General features: G+C 52.0%; 1 protein-coding gene across 3 annotated transcripts in view; it reads left to right on the forward strand.

Annotated features, from left to right (window-relative positions):
- ANXA6 (annexin A6) overlaps positions 1–16,400 on the forward strand; it is a 46,608-nt gene extending 30,208 nt beyond the window's left edge. The window contains exons 18-26 of one of the 3 annotated variants that reach the window (XM_080803963.1): positions 1,873–1,963; positions 2,674–2,753; positions 3,343–3,396; positions 8,381–8,398; positions 9,165–9,258; positions 10,408–10,503; positions 11,886–11,944; positions 13,282–13,404; positions 15,587–16,400. In XM_080803963.1, the coding sequence (XP_080660089.1) occupies positions 1,873–1,963; positions 2,674–2,753; positions 3,343–3,396; positions 8,381–8,398; positions 9,165–9,258; positions 10,408–10,503; positions 11,886–11,944; positions 13,282–13,404; positions 15,587–15,646 (675 nt within the window). In that variant the 3' untranslated portion in view covers positions 15,647–16,400. Of the gene's footprint in view, positions 1–1,872; positions 1,964–2,673; positions 2,754–3,342; positions 3,406–8,380; positions 8,399–9,164; positions 9,259–10,407; positions 10,504–11,885; positions 11,945–13,281; positions 13,405–15,586 lie in introns of all 3 variants that reach the window. The other 2 variants (XM_080803965.1, XM_080803964.1) reach the window with 2 other exon arrangements.
- Positions 16,401–18,606: the final 2,206 nt, after the last annotated feature.

Below are 18,606 nucleotides of genomic sequence, written 5' to 3' on the forward strand. Positions count from 1 at the left end.
GAATCCAGGGACTCAAATAATGTTACATGGACTCTTGTCTCTCTTCTGTGGTGGCTTCACTGTCAGAGAGCCTTTCTCCTCCAGATGGTAGGATGGCTTGTGCATGTATGTCCTACCAGCGAGTGCCTCTGTTCCTTCTTCCCAGCAGCTCCACCAAAGTCCTGGCTTCTGCTCTGGTTGAAGTGAGGTCACATACCCAGTAATCAGTGGTGTCAGGGGATCTCAAGGAGCAGCTAGAGGAAGCAGGATGGATCTGGAAGGGAAACAAGAGCAGTCAGAGCCTGTATTCTAACTCACTGTGATGTTGGGTCCCTTACACTTTCTAAACTTCCATGCCTTCGGCTGGGAAATGGGAGCGATCATCCCTGCCCTTCAAGTGTTGGAGTGGGCCAGGCAAGGTCATGGGTGTGAAGGACACTGTTAACTCTGAAGACCTGCCCTTGTGGTTGATTAGCAAGAAAGGATGTGATGTCCTGGCCCAGCTATTGCTAGAGCTGCTTGGTTTCCCAAGGGACCAGCTATACGGGGCTCCTCTCCTTGTCTCACCAACCCACAAGGCAATCCACTGTCCTGGGCTCATCTCCTTGTCTCACCAACCCACAAGGCAAGGCTATTGTCTTATCCCCATTTTACAGATGGGAAAGTGTGGCTCTGAGCCTCAGTCCTTTGATCAAAGTCACAGCGTTACAAGGTAACAGCTGGGATTCAGACCAAGTCTGTCTGACTCTGAAGCCTGAGACCACAAGGACTTTGGGCCCCTGGAGAATTCAGAGAAGATCGGACATTTCCCTGGGCAAAGGAAATTGTGGTTCTCGTCCTTTTAAAATGCCTAGACAAGAAAGGCAAAGGATTTGAAAATGCAGAGTTTAGAAGTTGAAGGGAGCAGTGAGCTAACCTGACCCGACGCTTTCCATTCCCACAATGGGAAACCGAGGGAGGCTGAGCACTCCCAGCTGGCGTTCCGGCTAGCAGACCCTGCCCTAGGGAAGGGGCTAGACCCTGGGTCTTAGGATGCTCTGGAGATTGGGCTGTCCTCCCCACGTGCGTGCTTTGAATAAAGCACCTGTGAAGATCTCCGACAGCCTCGGTCTCCTTCAGGTCAGAGCCCCGACGGACTGGCCACCCTACAGGAAGTGACCTCTAAGGGCAGTGAATGTGCCTTTCCTGTTTTTTATAGTTATGGCTGCAGCAGCTTGTGCGGCAACTGGCACATTGCAGGTGTTTAACAGATACTTGAATCTATTGATCCATCCATCTCCTTCGCCTCCCTCCCCTCCCCCAATGTGAGGACCTTTGAACGGCTGTTTCCCGAGCCGTCTCAGTCAAGAGGACCTAATGGGTCTGTCCCTAGATCACTCCTCAAAGGCAAATATCACCAAATACAGCATGTTTTTCCCTTAAGGCACGGAACCTTTTTTCTTCTGACAAAGTAGTATGAGAGAATCTACCCAGAGAAAAAAAGAAGAAACGAGAAATCGATGGTGATCCTTCGCCCACCCAGAGACCACAATCACGGTTATACTGTGAAGCATGGGCTCTGTTGTTTTTATATACTTACACATAAATGTGCAGAGACATATGTGTGTGTGCCTTTTTATATACATGTGCCTATAGGCCATATTTTTTGCTTTTTAATTTTTGGTCCAAAGCAGTTCTCATGGGAGGTTCTGGAAATCTTGACAAGTTGGCATGTTCTGCCCTGATTGTGCTGTCTCTGGTTTGGGGGTGAGGAGAAAATCCAGGAAGGCCTGGTGGTCCGAGCGTTTGCCTCCTGGGTGGTTTCTCGAACAGGGGCTTTCTTGGCCAGGTCCCCTCAAGTCTCTGCATGGGGATCAGGACTGTGGTTAAGTCTTCTTGGTCTTGACATTTTAGGGAGCCGGCACAGATGAAAAGGCTCTCATAGAAATCCTTGCTACTCGGACCAATGCCGAAATCCGGGCCATCTGTGAGGCCTATAAGGAAGGTGAGTGTGGGAGGCCTCGGGGCCAGCACCGCTGGGAGGCGGTGGGAGAAGCACCAGCTCAGCCCGCAGCTCTGCCCTTCTCCCCTCTCTCAGCCACGAGGCTCTGCTAAGCCCCTGGGTATGCCCAGCCCTGTGTCTGAGGCAAGGGTGCCACAGGCAGAGAGTCCCAGCTGGTGGCGGGGAGTGAGAGGAGAACGTGTCCAGGCTGCTGGGGAGCGGGCAGGCAGCCTCCTGGATGGGCAGCCTGTGCGGTCACTCTGGGCCTCGTTCAGAAGGCCTGTGCTGGGTCAGATGTTATTGTGAAGAATCTTCAGTATTAGCCAGAAATGTTTAAACTTTTCCCCTTGTCAGCAGCTCTAAAGTGGTTGAAATTTCGAGCGGGGGACTGACATGGCCAGAGCTGTGGCCAGAGCTGGTGGGTCCAGCCCCTGTCCCATGGGTGGGAAGGTAAGAGAGGGAAGATAGAATGGCTGGGAAGCAGGAGAGGCAGGGTTCCAAGAGCCCTCAGCTGGGATGGGGGCGGAGGCGATGGACTGGGGCGTCAGTGTGTCACGATCCATAGTGGCATGGCTGAATGCTGCCAAGAACCAACCACAGATGCCTTCATCCCCACCACCCCTGCCAACACGCTCTGGCTCAAGTCTTGAGCTTCTAGAAGCACCCCCCGTCCTTAGCCAGCAGCTGTCCACAACCCTGTTTCTCTGTTTCAGACTATCACAAGTCCCTAGAGGATGCTCTGAGCTCAGACACATCTGGCCACTTCAAGAGGATCCTTATCTCTCTGGCCACGGTAAGTGAGTTCATGGCCCTAGGCCCCACCTGGTCCCGCAGGGGCCTGGAAGGGGGGTAGGGAGCTAGGAGCCTACCCCTGATGAAGAAAGGGTGCCCTCTCTACCTGCCTTCTCCGTCCCACTGCTAAGGAGTGGGAACCATCCAGCCATCCAGACTGGCTCGTGTGAGGCCTTCTCCCGCTGTTTACTTTTCAAAGCTGGCTTGGGGCCACCTTCTCCAGGCAGCCCTCTCTGGTGGCCCTCAGCCTGGCTTTCTGGGCCCCCAGTTGACAGGACGAGGCCATGTGGGCAACCCACGTTACCTGCAAGTGCAAGTATCCTTCACCATTACTTGCATTCCCGCAGCCCAGACACCAGGGCCTGATGCATGGTATTGAAGCTCCCTGTATCTGAGTCGCCGTGGGCTGAGTGCCTTCAAATGTAATGTTCACCACAGCCTTCCCTCTGAGGGCAGGATCTCTGTCCCTGTGTTATAGCTCAGGAAAGGGTTCTGAGAGGCAGAGAGGCTGAGCCAAGGGTCCTGTGGCTGCTGAGGGCCAAAGAGGGTGGATGTTTGGCGACTGACCTTTCTCATGGGTCCTGTTGCAGGGGAACCGTGAGGAGGCAGGAGAAGACCGGGACCAGGCCCGGGAAGATGCCCAGGTGAGAACCGTCACCTCCCCCTCCAAGTGTCTCCAGCTGATGTCCGTCTTGCCAGGCCTTGGCTGTCTGGGAGCAGGGAAGGCTCCTGGCAGAGATGTGGCTGTTTTAATTGGCGGATCCTTAGGCTCAGGGACCCCTTGCACCTCTCTACCCTTAGAAGCAAGACTTTATTTCCACAACTTTCGGAAGGATTCTTATGAGTGTGATGCTGGTCTTATGACATTTCCTGTGGGAAGAGTAGGCTGAGAGCCCCCAGACCTTCAGAGCTGGGAGGGACTTACAGATCAGCCAGGTCAAATTCCTTATGTTACAGTGGGGGAAAATGGAGGCCCAGAGAGGGGGGAATAACTTCTGGAAGTCACACAGCAAATCAGTGGCTAGGTAGAATTGAGCCGGAGGGAGCAGGTCTGGGGGCCTGGGTCCTAAAGGTCTCAGTTTCTTATCTATGAAATGGGACCAAGGTTGAGGGACATGTTCTGAGAGAGCCTAGAAAGTGAGTTCATCAAGGGCTGGGATCTTTGTTTTGCTCATTAATGTATCCCAAGTGGTCACATGGTCAGAACTCAGCCAATATTTGTTATTAAATGAATAGGGGAGTCAGGTGTTCTCTTGGGTCACTTGGCTGCTCTGTTTCTGCCATGATCCTTAGGCTGGGGAGCTAGCTTGAGGTCTGGAGATGGTTTCTCATGGAGGGTAGACAAGCCCAAATCCCCTAAGGGTCATTATGGTTGGGCAGTCCCTCCTAAGGCCATATGCACTGTCCCCACTCACCTGTGCCTTGCTCTATCCAAGGGTATGGTTTCTAGGTGGCTGGGGTGTGATTTGAACCCAAGCCCGCCAAAGCCTATGTTAATACAATTTGATACCTTTCCAGACCCAGTATGGCAGTTTCCCTGCAGCCTCCAGACCAGGGGGCTGCTGCTTTCCAGTTGTACAGCCCCCAGTTCAGAATGCAGCTGTCCGAAGCTACAGGGCTGCATTTAAGTGTGGTTTTCCAGCTGCATATGGGTGTGTTTACAAGGACTAGCCTGGGAACCCAGCCCCTAGGGAGGCCCGTTGAGGCCACGTTTCATTTGCTTATTCAACATGTATGTATTAAGTACTACTACAGACTGTCTCATTGCACCCTTGAGGGTCTTTGAACCTGGCTTCCTCCTTAGAGCTCACCCCAAATCCATCCTCTACCCTGAAATTCATCGGAATGCTTTTGCCTGGGGCCTACCTATGGGGCTGTGCTTCAGTTGTTGCCAGCAGGGGGCAGTGGTGGGCTGCATCCACACATTGCAGGTGCGAAGGGGTGAGAGAGAACCTGGGGGGCAGAAACAAAGGAGCCCTGCCCAACTCAGCTGCCCATCCAGATTCACAGGTGCTGGACCCCGATTAGTCTTAGAGTGGACTCATTTTCTCAGAGTCAGAATATTCGGTTTCTAAAGTAAGACCTATCCTTTGTAGAAACTCTAGAAAACAGAGATAAGCCTAAATAAATAAATACATACATGCGTAAATTCATAACCTACTAGTGACAGCCATTGTTCATATTTTGGAAAAGACAACTCTAGTTGTCTTTTTCTGTGTACATATAAAAGTGGATCCCTGATTTAGAACAGTTAGAAATTAATATTCCACAAATACCGTTTATATTATTTTTAAAAACCAACGTCACTTAATGGCCGTGTCCTATTACTTAAGAAGCTATTACCAAGCTTTATTTGGGCAGCCCTCTTCCTGGTCACCAACTCTCCCCTCATACACAGGAACATTTTCCTTAGCTAGGTTTCTAGAGGTGAAACGCGGATGCCAGAGGAGAATGTACACAGAAATAGAAGGCATTCAATCTGCAGAACACAGGGGGACCTGGTCCTGTCTGTGTCATGCCTCCTCCTTCCCACACTCTCCCCTGGGCGTCTAGCACACCCCCGAGCTCTTGGAGGTCTGGGTCTGCGACCACCGTGCGAACGAGTGTGCCCTGTTCACCTGCCGTCCCATGGGGATCGCTGACCGCTTCCCTTCCACCCTCCGTGTTCCAGACAATAACACAGACAATCAAAACCAGAGGGAAGTGAAGACCTGTGGCCAGTTTGGGATGATTCGATCCCTGGGCTGTTATTTTTGAATATACAGTTTTGTTGAACTAGAACCCAGACACCATGCTTTCGGCCCATTGAAAGCCTACACCTTAGTGGCTCATGGCATCATCACAGACGTGCGCAACCATCACCAGTCCATTTAAAACCATCTTATCACCCCCAAAGAGACCCTGAACACGCTCCTCGTTTCCTCCCTGCCCTCCAGCCCTGTGTAACCACTAACCTACTTCCTCTCTCTGTAGGCTCAACTATTTCATATAAATTGCATCATACGATACATGGCCCTTCGTGACTGGTTTCTTTCCCATAGTATGTCCAACATTCGTATTTAGCCTATATTGGTACTTCATCCCTTCCCGCTGCCAAATAATACCTCGTTGCATGGCCGCATCACCTTTTTTTTGTCCATGCATCAGCTACTTGACATTGGACTACTTCTCAAGAACAGCGCTGCTTGCTGTCAACATGCGTGTCCGTGTTCTGCGTGTACGTATATTTTCATGTCTCTCGGGTAGATAGGAGTGGAATTGCCAGGTCATAGGATAACTCTGTGTTTAGATTTTGGAGGAACTTCCCGGGTTACTTTTTGTGTGAAGTAGCTAGGCTAATAGGGAAAAGCCTTTGTGTTGATTATTTGGAAAATTGCTTTAATAGCCTACTGTGTTTATCACATTGCACATATCTTTACAGATGCTCTGACAAAACAAATGTGTCTGGGGTCCTCTGACCCAAATAAATGACGGATGGCATGTTAGATTCCTTTTTATTTGCCTTTTTTTTTTTTTTTTTTTTAAAGAGAGAGAATCTTCAGCTGGCTCCACGCCCAGTGTAGAACCCTACGCAGGGCTCCATCTCAGGACCCTGAGATCATGACCTGAGCCGAAATCAAGAGTCAGACACTTCACCAACTCAGCCGCCCAAGTGCCCCTTTTGTTTGATTTTTAAAATATCTCCCTCTCTTTAAAAAACAAACAAACAAAACAGGTATTTTTTAGCATGGCTTTTTTAAAATGGTAGTAAAATGCACATAACACATAATAAGGCATGACATGCCGTAAAATGTGCCATCTCCACCATTTTCAAGTGTACAGTTTAGTGACGTCAAGCACGTCCCCCTTGCTGTGCAACCATCACCACCATCCGTCTCCAGAACTCGTTTTCTCTTGTAAAACTGAAACTGTGTCCTCATTAAACAGTAACTGCCCCTCCCTCTCCCCCTCCCCCAGCCCCTGACAACAACCAACCCCTTCTACCTTGTCTCTCTGAATCTGACTATGCTAGGGACCGTGTGTAATTGCAATCCTACAGTATCTACCCATTTATAACTGGCTTATTTCACAGACCATAACGTCCTCAAGTTTCAGCTAGGTTTTTATTTTTTTATTTATTTATTTTTAAAAAGATTTTATTTATTTATTTGACAGAGAGAGATCACAAGTAGGCAGAGGCAGGCAGAGAGAGAGAGGAGGAAGCAGGCTCCCTGCTGAGCAGAGAGCCCGATGCAGGGCTCGATCCCAGGACCCTGGGATCATGTCCTGAGCCGAAGGCAGAGGCCTTAACCCACTGAGCCACCCAGGCGCCCCTCAGCAAGGTTTTTAATACAGAAAGGGATGAATAAAGACCAGAAGTATCCCGTGATCCCCGTGGCCCCGATAACTTCCATTGGACATTAAAATAAAACATCAAAAGGACACATTTGCTTGTTGAGAAAATGGAAATATAAAATTTCAGGAAAAATCAAATGCAAAAGCTTTCCCAGTCCTTCTCCTCAAAGGTAACCACCGCCGGTGGCACCTTGACCATGCCTATAGCATGACTTCCCAGCAAATACATAAGAGCGAGGGTGCCTTTACCTTTTCTTATCCAGATAAAAGGAACACTGTTGCAAACAATGTGCTCTGCTTTTGTTTGGCTTAATTTAAGGGGAAACTCTCCTTCTCAGCACTGTAGACTCATTCTTTTGAATAGCTTCGTGGATTTCCCTTATTGGATAACCATAGTTTGTTTAACAAATCATCTATTGGTAGTTTCCAGTTTTTCCTCTATTACAAAGAATGCTGCAGTGAACACCCTTTCCTGCTATCTTGAAAGGCTTTGGCCCATGTGTCAGTAAAGGCACATTCCTAGTGATGTCATTGCTTGATCAGATGTCATGTGCATTTAAAATTTTGAAAGACGTTGCCAATGTATATAATGAGAAGAGCTTTCTAAAGCGTAAGACTATTGTGAAGTTTATAAGGAAGATGGTTGGGGTCTGCCCAATAGAATCAAGGGCTCAGCAGAGTTTCAGGGAGACAGGCAAGGGCAAAACCCAGTCTGGGGCCCCCAGGGCAGGCTGTATTTTTCCCAGACACTCCAAGGCACTACTGCTTGCCTAGCAATGTCATGTTCTAAGGACTCAGCACAACGCAGTGACCGAGTCACCCCTGTAAGATGACTGGACAGCTGGCATTTCCCCCCACCAGATTTTGGCTGTGCCCCCCACCAGTCCCCTCCCCTCCCAGCCTCAGCTTCCCCGTCTCTCCTGCCTGTAACACGAGGGGGTAAAATGATGGGTCTCAGACCCCTGGCCGTAAAGGATGTGGGGGATTCAGTGCTTCTCTTCTCACTTCTGGGCCGCTCTGCGGAGACAAGCATGCTGAGGGCTGGAGTCACCCTAGGTGGCCGGGAGTGACAGTTAGAGTGCCCTATTCTGTGTCCTCCCCGGCCCCTCAGGCAAACACTTTAAAATTAATTCCCAGGCCTGTGTCCATTTGGGGCTCCAGCCCAAAGATCAAGGAAAGGTGTTTTCCTTCCCCCCTGTCCCCCCCGTCCCCAGGGCCCCAGAGCCACCTCTCCCGGCCTCCTCTGACTCAAGCCTTCCCTCTCTCCCTCCTCTCTCTCCTCCCTGCTCTCAGGTGGCTGCTGAGATCTTGGTGAGTGACCTGTTCTTCACGGGGATGTTTGTGGCTTCTCTGAGTGAGGGCTGAGTGGCTGTGCCTCTGGGTGGGCTGAGCGGCCAGTCAGGCAGTGGTTGGGGGCCTGGCCGTAGGTTCTCTCTCTCCCTTTCACAGCCTCTTAAGAGCCCCACTGGGTAAAAAATGGGCCAGGCAAGTGTTTCCCAAATTTCAGCCGCTTACCTCCCACATGATTCGTGCTACATACCACCAGCTTTTGAGTATTTTTCTTTAAATGGATCCTTTTTAATCTGAAATGAATTCTTTTAATGTCAATTAAAATTTAATGTCGATATAAACGGGACTAGTGGTTGGCTGGAAGATCCTCGTGGAAACATATGTATGCAGCATGTTATATGTTTGCCCGTCTACACTCTTGGGGAAACACTTGGCTAGGCCATTTTCCTTGCAATGGACAAACCCACTTCCCCAGAGGCCTTGAGAACAGAGGACTCTGGGTCCCCATGTCCAGTGCCTGTTTGCACTCCCTTGGGCCCCAGTCTCAAGGCCTTGAGGCCAAAGTGGAAGTACCCCATGCAGAGCACCCCCGTGTCAGTCCAGAGGGTTCCTGGGAACTGGATGAGGGATGGAGGGTTAGGGAGGAAGGGGCCAAAGTCAGCCTCCTTAGTTAGGTTGACCCAGTTTCTGACCACTCCCACCCCAGGCAAAGACATGAAAGCGAATAATAACCAAGGCTTTCTGGTGTCTTCCCTCCCAAATCCTTGCCCCAACCTGGGATCCGCAGGAAATAGCAGACAGACCCAGCGGAGACAAGACTTCCCTGGAGACCCGTTTCATGACGATCCTGTGCACACGGAGCTATCCGCACCTCCGGAGAGGTAAGGTCTCAACCCCTCCCCTTCCCGACGCTGCAGGAAGGTCCCCAAAACTGATGGGAGCCTCTCAGCTCTCTGTGGCCAGAAGAGCCAGGTGTCCACACACCCATTCCTTACCCAGCAACGGAATGTTGTGGCTGGTAGGGAGTCTGGCCCCGGCTCTGCTTCTGACCCTCAGCCTCGGGCCAGTGCCCTTTACCTCCTTAGGGAAGCAGGTGGGATGCCTGGGATACAGGATGGCTGGTGCCTGTCAACCCCAAGGCCACTCCAGTAGATGGGTGGCAGCTGCCTCCAGGGGTTCAGTGTCATGACCCTCTGGCAATGTCTGCGAGGAATAAGGCAGCAAGGCGTGCTGATGGCACCAGGACCAGCCACACGTCTCGGAGCCCCAGGTGGCCACATGCACAGGGCGCACCTGACATTAGTTGTTCATGAAATGCCCTGGCCACTAGGACATTTATGGTTTAACATGGATTTGCCTGGCACTTTTCAGTAAAATACATAAGGTACATTAGCATAGCGGCTGGAAGAATGGACTTGGGAGCCCGATTGCCTTGATTTGAATCTCCCCCTTATCAGCTGTGTGACCTTGGGCAAGTTAGTGAATATCTGTGCCCTCATTCCCTTATCTGCCAATTGGGATTTTAGTTCTACCTCACATGATTGTTATAAAGATACAGAAAATATAATGCACGAAAAGCACTTAGCGTAATGCCTGCCATGTGGTGATTTCCTCCGTGTCTTCATTATGATTACTTACATTAATCTCTATCCCAGCTTGACACAGGAGGAAGGGGAGGCCCAGAAGGGGGTAGGGGTTCTCCCAAGGTCATTCAGTGGGAGGCAGAGCCTTTACTAAGACCCCAGCTCCTTTTGCTACCCCAGCCCACGTTCCTAGAACTTGTGTAGCACTCTGGGGCAGCGTCTGATTTGATACAGATTTGGCTCTGAGCCCAAGGCAGCCTCGAGGTCAGAATTTCCCTCCCACCACAATCCTGCCCAGCGCACTTGGGCCTGGGCTGCAGTCGTACCTGCTGTCCCTTTCCCGGGCATGGCCTGGGAGGGGAGCTGGGTGGGCAGGGCAAGGGTGATCTCCCCACACCCTCTGAATTAAAGCTCACCCCCCACCTGTGGGGCTTCTCTTGGGGCCAGTCTTCCAGGAGTTTGTCAAGATGACCAACTATGATGTGGAGCACACCATCAAGAAGGAGATGTCCGGGGACGTCAAGGACGTGTTTGTGGCCATCGGTAACTGATGGATGTCCCGGGAAAGCTGCTGGGGGCGCTGGGAACTTGGCCAGATTCCCTGGACAGGGGTGGCCTTGGTGGCTTTTAGAGCTCCTCGTACTGGAGAGTAAACCCCAGCATTGTGGGGGTCCTGCCAGCATGTGGTGGGGGGTGTTAGTGTGAAGACTTGTTCCAGGCTGCAGGGCAGGATGATGGAACAAGCTCTCCTGAGGAGGTCATGGGGAGGGCAGGGACAGGGCAGGGAGGGGCCCAGTGTTCTGCAGGACCAGGGTGTGCACACCCACGCACGCGTGTGCACTTACACACACACACGTGCATACTATACCTGGAGAGTTAGGAAGGTTGGTGTGTGGCTTCCTGAGCCAGTACATGACACATACCCCAGGTGACTGTGCCCTTGGGGTGTGCATCTCCAGCCCCTTGCCCCCTGCCTTCCTCACAGACACACTTTTATATCCAGAGTCATTCTGGATTTCAGATACTGGTATCTGACTCCTGCTCCTTAAGCTGCCTGAGACACCCCTGTGTGGGCCCTGGAGCCTTGAAATCCAGCAGCTGCTGAGGGCTAGAGCCCCCCAGGCCTTGGGAAGGGGCTGGGACTGGTATAGCCAGGCGGCGTTATGTGGGCTGGGGCTGCGTGGGGCGCAGGGCTGCCAGTGCAAGCTGGAGTGGGCAGGTTCTGGAGCAACACAGCCCCGGGGTGGGCACAGTGCCTTAAATCACACCAATAGACAGTCATCCGTGGGCCTGGTCTTCCTGTCCATCAGTCGCTCTCCAACACGAGGCTGCCCCAGAGTAGGAAGACCCAACCATGCTGGTTTGTACTAAAACCAGGAGTGTCCCCGGCAGAGTGGGACAGGTTGGTCACCTCCCTTCAGAGTCGCAGTCTGAGTGCATCTGGTATGGGCCATGAGAGTTTGCATTTCTACCAAGTTCCGAGATGCCACTGCTAGAGCCGTCCAGGAACCACGCTTTGCGAGCCCGTGCACAAAATATTTCTGGGGTCCGAATCGGGGGGGTGGCACCTAAAACCCAAGTTTTCAACAGGTTCTCCAGTGATTCTCAGGCCCTTTGAAGTTTGAAGCCCTGTGCCTTGGGTTAATGAGGGGTTTCTTCCCTTTGAGTCCTGACTGATCTCGGTTAGCTGCAAGCCCTGTAGCAGGAAGGGAGTTATAACCCAGTGAGAGCCAAGTTGAGGGATGGGGCAGAGGAGGAGGCATCTGAAAGGGGGAGTGAAGGTGTCAGGCCCTGGGTAAGACCCTGGGGTTGGCCGTGACCTGCAGGCCCAGGCTGGAGGGAGAGGGGTGGGAGAGGTCAGCCCAGCCCGTAGTCTAGAGACACCGCCTCTGACCAGGTTCCCTGCATCTCTCTCATCCTGCCAGTTCAAAGTGTCAAGAACAAGCCTCTCTTCTTTGCTGACAAACTTTACAAGTCCATGAAGGTAAACAAACTTGCTTGTTTGTTCCCTTCCCTTCAGGTCCTTCTGCCCACCCACAAACACAGCTGTGCGCAGTCCCCCCAACCCCGGCTGAGACTGCTGGCCACTATTTCTGCCCCCTTGATGCTTAGCAGCATCTGCCCTGTGTCTGACTCTAGGGTAGTGATTTTGTCCCCTGGGGAACCTTTGGCCATGTTCAGATGCATTTTGGTCACCACCACTTGGGGAGTGTCACTGCTGGCATCTGGTGGGACGAGAGCGGGGGGTGCTGTTAAACATGCTACGATGTACAGGGCCGGTCCCCCAGCAAAGAGTGACATGGCCCCAAAGGCCCAGGCTGAGAAACTCACTCCGGGGACACTGGGCTGAGTCAGACCCAGTCTCTGCCCTCATGGAGTGCATAGTCGAGCAGGTAACAGTGTCTCCTGTGACCAATGATTACCGAGGCAGACAGTGCTGGGCACTGGGACTAGCCCTGGCTTCCTGAAAACCCAGGCCGCTGTGGCCAGCTTCTCAGCCCAGCGAGGATTATCTCAGCTGCTAACAGAGCCTGGGCAGGCTGTTCGGTAGCCTGAAACCCCCCTCCGCCTACAGCCTCAGACATGATGGCCATGTATTGAACCCTCGCCATTGTCAGCTTGGAACCCCAAGCTGGTGTCCCCGAGCTCCCTCAGGGCCGAAGTGGGCCCTGCCTGCCCACACATTCCATGTCCTGTGCCTGATCCGCGGGCCCCCTCTTCGTTTCCCTTTAACTGCTTTATCCAATTTCCACAGACTGAGTTATTTTCTCATGGTTCAAGAGGCCAGACGTCAAAATTGAAGGCATTAGGTTCCTCCTGGAGGCTCTGAGGGGGAAACTCTCCCATGGGTCTCTCCTAGCTCTCCTAGCTCCTGGTGGTTGCCGGGAATCCTCGTGTTGCCTGGCTTATGGGCACGTCCCTCAGGCTCTGCCTTTATCCTCACTCAGCCTTCTCTGTGTGTGTACCCACATGTCCCCTTCTTACAAGGACACCAGTTGTTGGATTTGGGGCCCACCCTAATCCGGTGTGCCCTCATTACATGTGCGAAGACCCTATTTCCAAATTAGGCCCCGTTGTAAGGTTCCAGGTGGGTGTGAATTTTGGGCGGCACGCCGTTCAACTCTAACAGCTTGTTTTTGCCTGTCTAGCCAGTCCCCGGAACAGGGGAATCTGGGTCAGCACTAGCGGAAACTGAGGCAGAATCCCCGCGAGCTTTGGGAGGGAAAAGGAAGAGAAGCAGCCGGACACCCATGAGTTCTTGCCTAACCCCACCCTGTTTCCCCTCCTGCCCTCTGTCTCCCTCTCCCCTGGCTCCACCAGGGTGCCGGCACAGATGAGAAGACCCTCACCAGGATCATGGTCTCCCGGAGCGAGATCGACCTGCTCAACATCCGACGGGAGTTCATTGAGAAATACGACAAGTCTCTCCACCAAGCCATTGAAGTAAGGGGGAGGGGCTGGAGATCAGTGGGGGAGGCGCGGGAGGAACATCACATCCCTGAGCGTGGGATTACAAATCCCTCCTACTCCCAGTCTTTTTCTGAGTTCTCTCTGACAGCAGAGATGACTGATTCATGAAAGACCTACTTCACTGTGTATGCAAAAATAAATTCCAGGTGGCTCAAAGGGTTATAATGAAGGACTTCTAAATAAAACAGCCCATCTCGGCGGGAGGCTTTCTAAAGACAACTTTGTTGCGACACCTGGGTGGCGCAGTGGGTTAAGCCTCTGCCTTCAGCTCAGGTCATGATCCCAGGGTCCTGGGATGGAGCCCCACATCGGGCTCCCTGCTCCGTGGGGAGCCTGCTTCTCCTTCTGCCTGCTGCTCTCCCTGTTTGTGTGCACTCTTTCTGTCTCTCTCTCTCTGACAAGTAAAATGAAAAAAATCTTTTTTTTTTTTTTTTTAAGATTTATTTATTTATTTATTTGACAGAGAGAGAGAGAGGGAACATAAGCGGGGGAAGTGGAAGAGGGGGAAGCAGGCTCCCCACTGAGTAGGCAGCCTGATGCGGGGCTCGATCCCAGGACCCTGGGATCATGACCTGAGCTGAAGGCAGATGCTTAACGACTGAGCCACCCAGGCGCCCCTAAAATGAAAAAAGTCTTTAAAAAAATAAAGATAACTTTATTGACACATAATTTATACACCCTAGAGTGCACTTATTTTAAGGTGCATTTAATATTTTTTAGGAAATTGAAGGAGTCATGCATCATGACCATAATGCAGTTCTAAAACATTTCCAGCACCCCTCTAAGATACCTCACCCCTTATACCCGCTTACTTATTTCCACCCCTGCTGTAGACACCCGTCGGGTGACTTTCTATCTCTATAGATTTGCCCTTTCTGGGTATTTCATAGAAATAGAGTCATGTGGTATGTGATCTTTTGTGTCGGACTTCTCCCACTTACACAGCCCTTTTTTTTTTTTTTTTTTTTTTTGTCTTCGATGTTGGCCAAGATCTTAAAGTTTGATACTGGCCTTGGCTGACAGCCTGTGGGAAACTCACAACAGCTTCACCCAGACTTGGTGGGGGTGTACACTGTTAGCACATCTTTGAAGGGTAGTTGGGCAGTTTTCAGAATTTTAAACACATACGCTTTGAACTTGGTGATTCTGCGTGTGGGAATTGATCCTACAGACAGAGCTACACGTGTTCCCAACGATGTGGAGGAGAGTGTTTATGCGAGCATTGTTTACAGGAACAAAAGACTAGAAGCCTTCCGGACAGAACTGGTTAGAGAAAGTGTGGTACATCCATAAGATAGGATATAATACAACCATGAAAAAGCATGAGCAGCTCCGTCTGCTGATTTGGGATCTTCTCTAAGTCAGAAGGGTATGAATGCTGTGTGTCCATGTGTGTAGAAAAGGGACGTTCTATACCTATACTTGTTAGCATATGCACAGACTGTTGCTGGAAACCCAGACACCACCGTGCCTCTCTCTTGATTTGGGGAAAAAGGTGTCAGGGGTGGGAGATTTTTTATTGTGAGATCTTTCCTTTAACTTACCTTGTTTATAATAGTGATTTTTGAAATAAAAAATTACAAAAGAAAAGAAAAACAACATGTATCATAAAAATGACAGGAGCCACAGGAGGGAGAGTCTGGCCTCCCAGTGCTCTGCTGTAGGCCCGACATTATGATGCATCCTAAAGCCAACGATGTTCCCCCGTAAATTCCTGCAAGGGTCTGGTACTCAGTAAGGGCTCCATAGTGTTGGTTCAAATGAGGAGTCTCGTTCACACATGTTAGTGGCTGTGGGAGGAGGAAGGCAAGAATCGAGGGCAGGAACACTTCGTAGAAGAGGGGGCATCCGAGGGCAGGCGGGATTTGGGGGTGGTGCAGAGGGCGGGTTGGTCAGAGGAATGGTAGATATTAAAGTAGGAAGATGAACCAGGGTGCCCCCACAAGGGAGGGGGGGGGAGGTGAAGCCAGCCCACAAAAGGCCTTGAAGCCAAGCTGAGAGCTTGGACCTTTTCCTGAGGGTAGCGAGGACCCATAGAAGGGATGTAGTCATATTTTTGTGTTCGGGAGACATTAGGCTGATAGCCACTGGGAGGAAGGGGCATTGAGGCCATCAGGACTGCTTTCACTCACTGCTTTTCCTCTGCTCCTGCCAGGGTGACACCTCTGGAGACTTCCTGAAGGCCTTGCTCGCTGTCTGTGGAGGCGAGGACTAGGGCCACCGGCTTTGGCCAGCACCTCTGCCGAGAAATGGTCAGCAGCACCAGCCGCCATGACCAAGCCTGATTGCTCCAGCTCCCGGGATGAAGGAAGGGACAGGGGTGGGGGGGAGGGGGTCAGGGTGGGCTCTTGTCTTCAGCCGGGGTTTACAGTAGGCTCCCACTCCCACGGGCCACTGAAGGCCCAGCACGGTCACTCCTGCTCCCATGTGAGCAGCTGAAGATCCGTAGCCACAAATCCCGTTCATCTCCACTCCCCATCTTCCACCACAGCCTTTCCCGGCTTCCGTCCCTCGCTGCAGCCACTGCCCTGGTTTGGGCTTTGTCAAATCCAAAAACATACTGAGCCTCTGCCTGTGAAATGAGTGGAGTGTGTGCTTTGAGCCGTGGGGTGTGGTGGCCAGCTGAGTGTTCAAGGGGAGGGTATAGACGGTTAATGTCTTCCTGCCAATTGCCAGACCTCCCACTGTTTCACCACCCGCCCCCCATTCATGTTTTTGTGCGAAAGATGGATCCAGGCATCTGGATACCTTCAAATTTGTGTCACCACACATGTGCTTTCTAGCTTCTGGCCAATTTCTACCCCCCCCCCCCCCGCCCCGAGTCTCTACTTTCTTATCTACAAAATGAGAGATGGACAAAAGAATGTTGACTTTCTCTTCTAACATTGACATTGTAGGATGTGGCCCCAAATCATTCCCTTTCCACTGGCCTCTTTAAATAAAAATAGACCTATAGACACATAAACACATTTCATTTGGGGATCTGTGTTTTTGTTCTAGCCCTGCAGCGTGAGGTAGGCACCTGCCCAGGAGTAAGTCCTAACCTCATCCTCTTGCCTGCGAATCCCAGGTGAGAGTGAGCCAACATCCCGCCTGGGCAAGCTGGCCCAGCCCCCTCCAGCTCTCGGCTCGACTCCCCTCTCCTCCCTCTGCTGCCTGGACGTTGCTCCGCGAGTTCTTCATCCATTACAACCAAACCCAGACTTCCTCTTTAGAGCTCTTCAAGGGCACCAGATGCGATCGTGATCTGGGGAGGCCTGTGGAAAGTTTCTACTTTGTGCAGATCACTGATAAGCAGCAGGCTCAGCTGCAGCTTCTCTGTCTCCCTCCCGAGAGCTGTGTTTCTGCTCTGAGACTTGGGCATGAAGCGGTCCCTCGAGTGCCGTGAGGGCGTGGGCTGGGCAGAGGGCCCTGCTCCCTGTCCCGACTGGCCTGACCTATTCTGGCAATTCAGAGCCTGTTTGCTACAGCAGGTGTGCAGGGGTCACAGGGTTGGGGCCAGCCACTGCCCTCACTGGGCATCTCTACAGTGAGAGGATGGACGCCCCTTTGTAAAGAGCCTCATCTTCATCTCTGCCATAATGACGCTGAAAGCAAGACTGTCCTCCACTTCCTTCCCTCCATCGGGCTGTGAACCCAAACAATAGGAGGGTCCGCTGAGAGCTGTTTGGGGAGATTTACCCGACTTCACCCAACTGTTACCAAAAGATAAATTAACAAGCAGTTAAGAGCTGTGGAGTCAGACCTTTGCTGCTAACGAATTGTGAGCCTCCAGGTCCACACATCTCCTAGCCTTTGAGGAGGAAATGAGGTGACACCTGTGAACGCTCAGCAAGGGCAGGCCCTGCCTGGGGTCGGCTCAGCACCACCAGCCTAGAGGCAGGCCCCACTGTAGGAGATGATGAGTGGACCCCAAGGTTTTCTGAGCTCTCTTGTCAAGAACTCAGCAGCAGATCACAGAGGCATCCAAAGACAAACAGGAAAGTGCCTTCAAAATGTGTGCTAAGGGGGAAAAAGCTCTGGAGTCTAAAGGAAAGAGTGATGGGATCCCAGGGAATAGAAGCAGGAGGCTCCCTGAGGCCAAGGGGAACACACACGCAGAGACCAGGAATTTCTAGAATCCCCAGAAACCAGGAATGAGGAGAGCTCACGGAGCGCTTACAATGTACGAGACCCTTCTAATTCCTCACTGTGCAGCTTTCACACACTTTTCAGTGAAGGTGGGCTGCAGTCTGGGATTGGTCTCTTGTAGGAGGGAGACCCTCAGGGTTTGGAGGGGTGAGGCAGATGAGATTAGAAATGGGAGTTTTACATCCAATGACAGAGACCATCAGCGTTTTCTCTTAGGAGGCGGGGGGAGGTCCTTTGGAGGGAAGGCTAACCTCGTGCTTGAGAGCACTTGAGAAAAACCTGTGAAGGAGGGGTGGCCGGTTGGGAGGCTGTTGCAGTGATCCCAGTTAAGACCCAGGTGCCTGCAGAACAAACCGCATTTTCCCTTGGAGCTGCGGCAGAGGAGGGAGTGGCACTATCCGCTATCGGAATCCCCGGCACCTCCCTCCGTCATTCACAGGAGCAGCTTCTACTTACTGCACGCCTCCCATGTGCCCCGCCACGTGCCTGATGCTGAAGCTACAACACGGAAAACTGTTGAGTCCTGATCCCTGAGAGCTGACCCCAGTGTCCCTCCCACCCGGCCTTCTCCAAAGCACGGTGTTGAGGGACACCGGAGGTCGCTTCCCTGGCCAAAATTCAAAGGAGACAAGTGGCAGGGACTAAATTTAAACTAAAAGGAAAGAGAAAGCAGAAGCCCAAACCACTGCTGTCTCAAAGCGGGAGAAAAGGAGGATGGTGGTGATGTTTTCGGTGTGGAAGGCGCCCTCGGAAAGTCTCACCTCCCTCTCCCACTTACAGATAACTGTCACTTCCACAGAGGAAGCGACTGGCCCCAGGGCACTTGGCACTTCAGCGGAGGACTGAGGAGGAGTCCCGCAGTCCCGCCAGGTCCCAACCTTCTGGCACTGACCTGCCTCTTGCCCTGGACCCTGGCCTCTCCCTCCCGCGGCCACGCCCCCGCCCGCGCCTCTAGCTCCTTGCTCCGCCTCCTGCCTCCACGCCTGCATTTTCCCCTCCGAGGGAACACTTCTCAGAACCTCTAAACCGGGGTGCTCTAATCTC

Source organism: Martes martes, assembly GCF_963455335.1.
Source record: "Martes martes genome assembly, chromosome: 5".
Lineage (NCBI taxonomy): Eukaryota > Metazoa > Chordata > Mammalia > Carnivora > Mustelidae > Martes > Martes martes.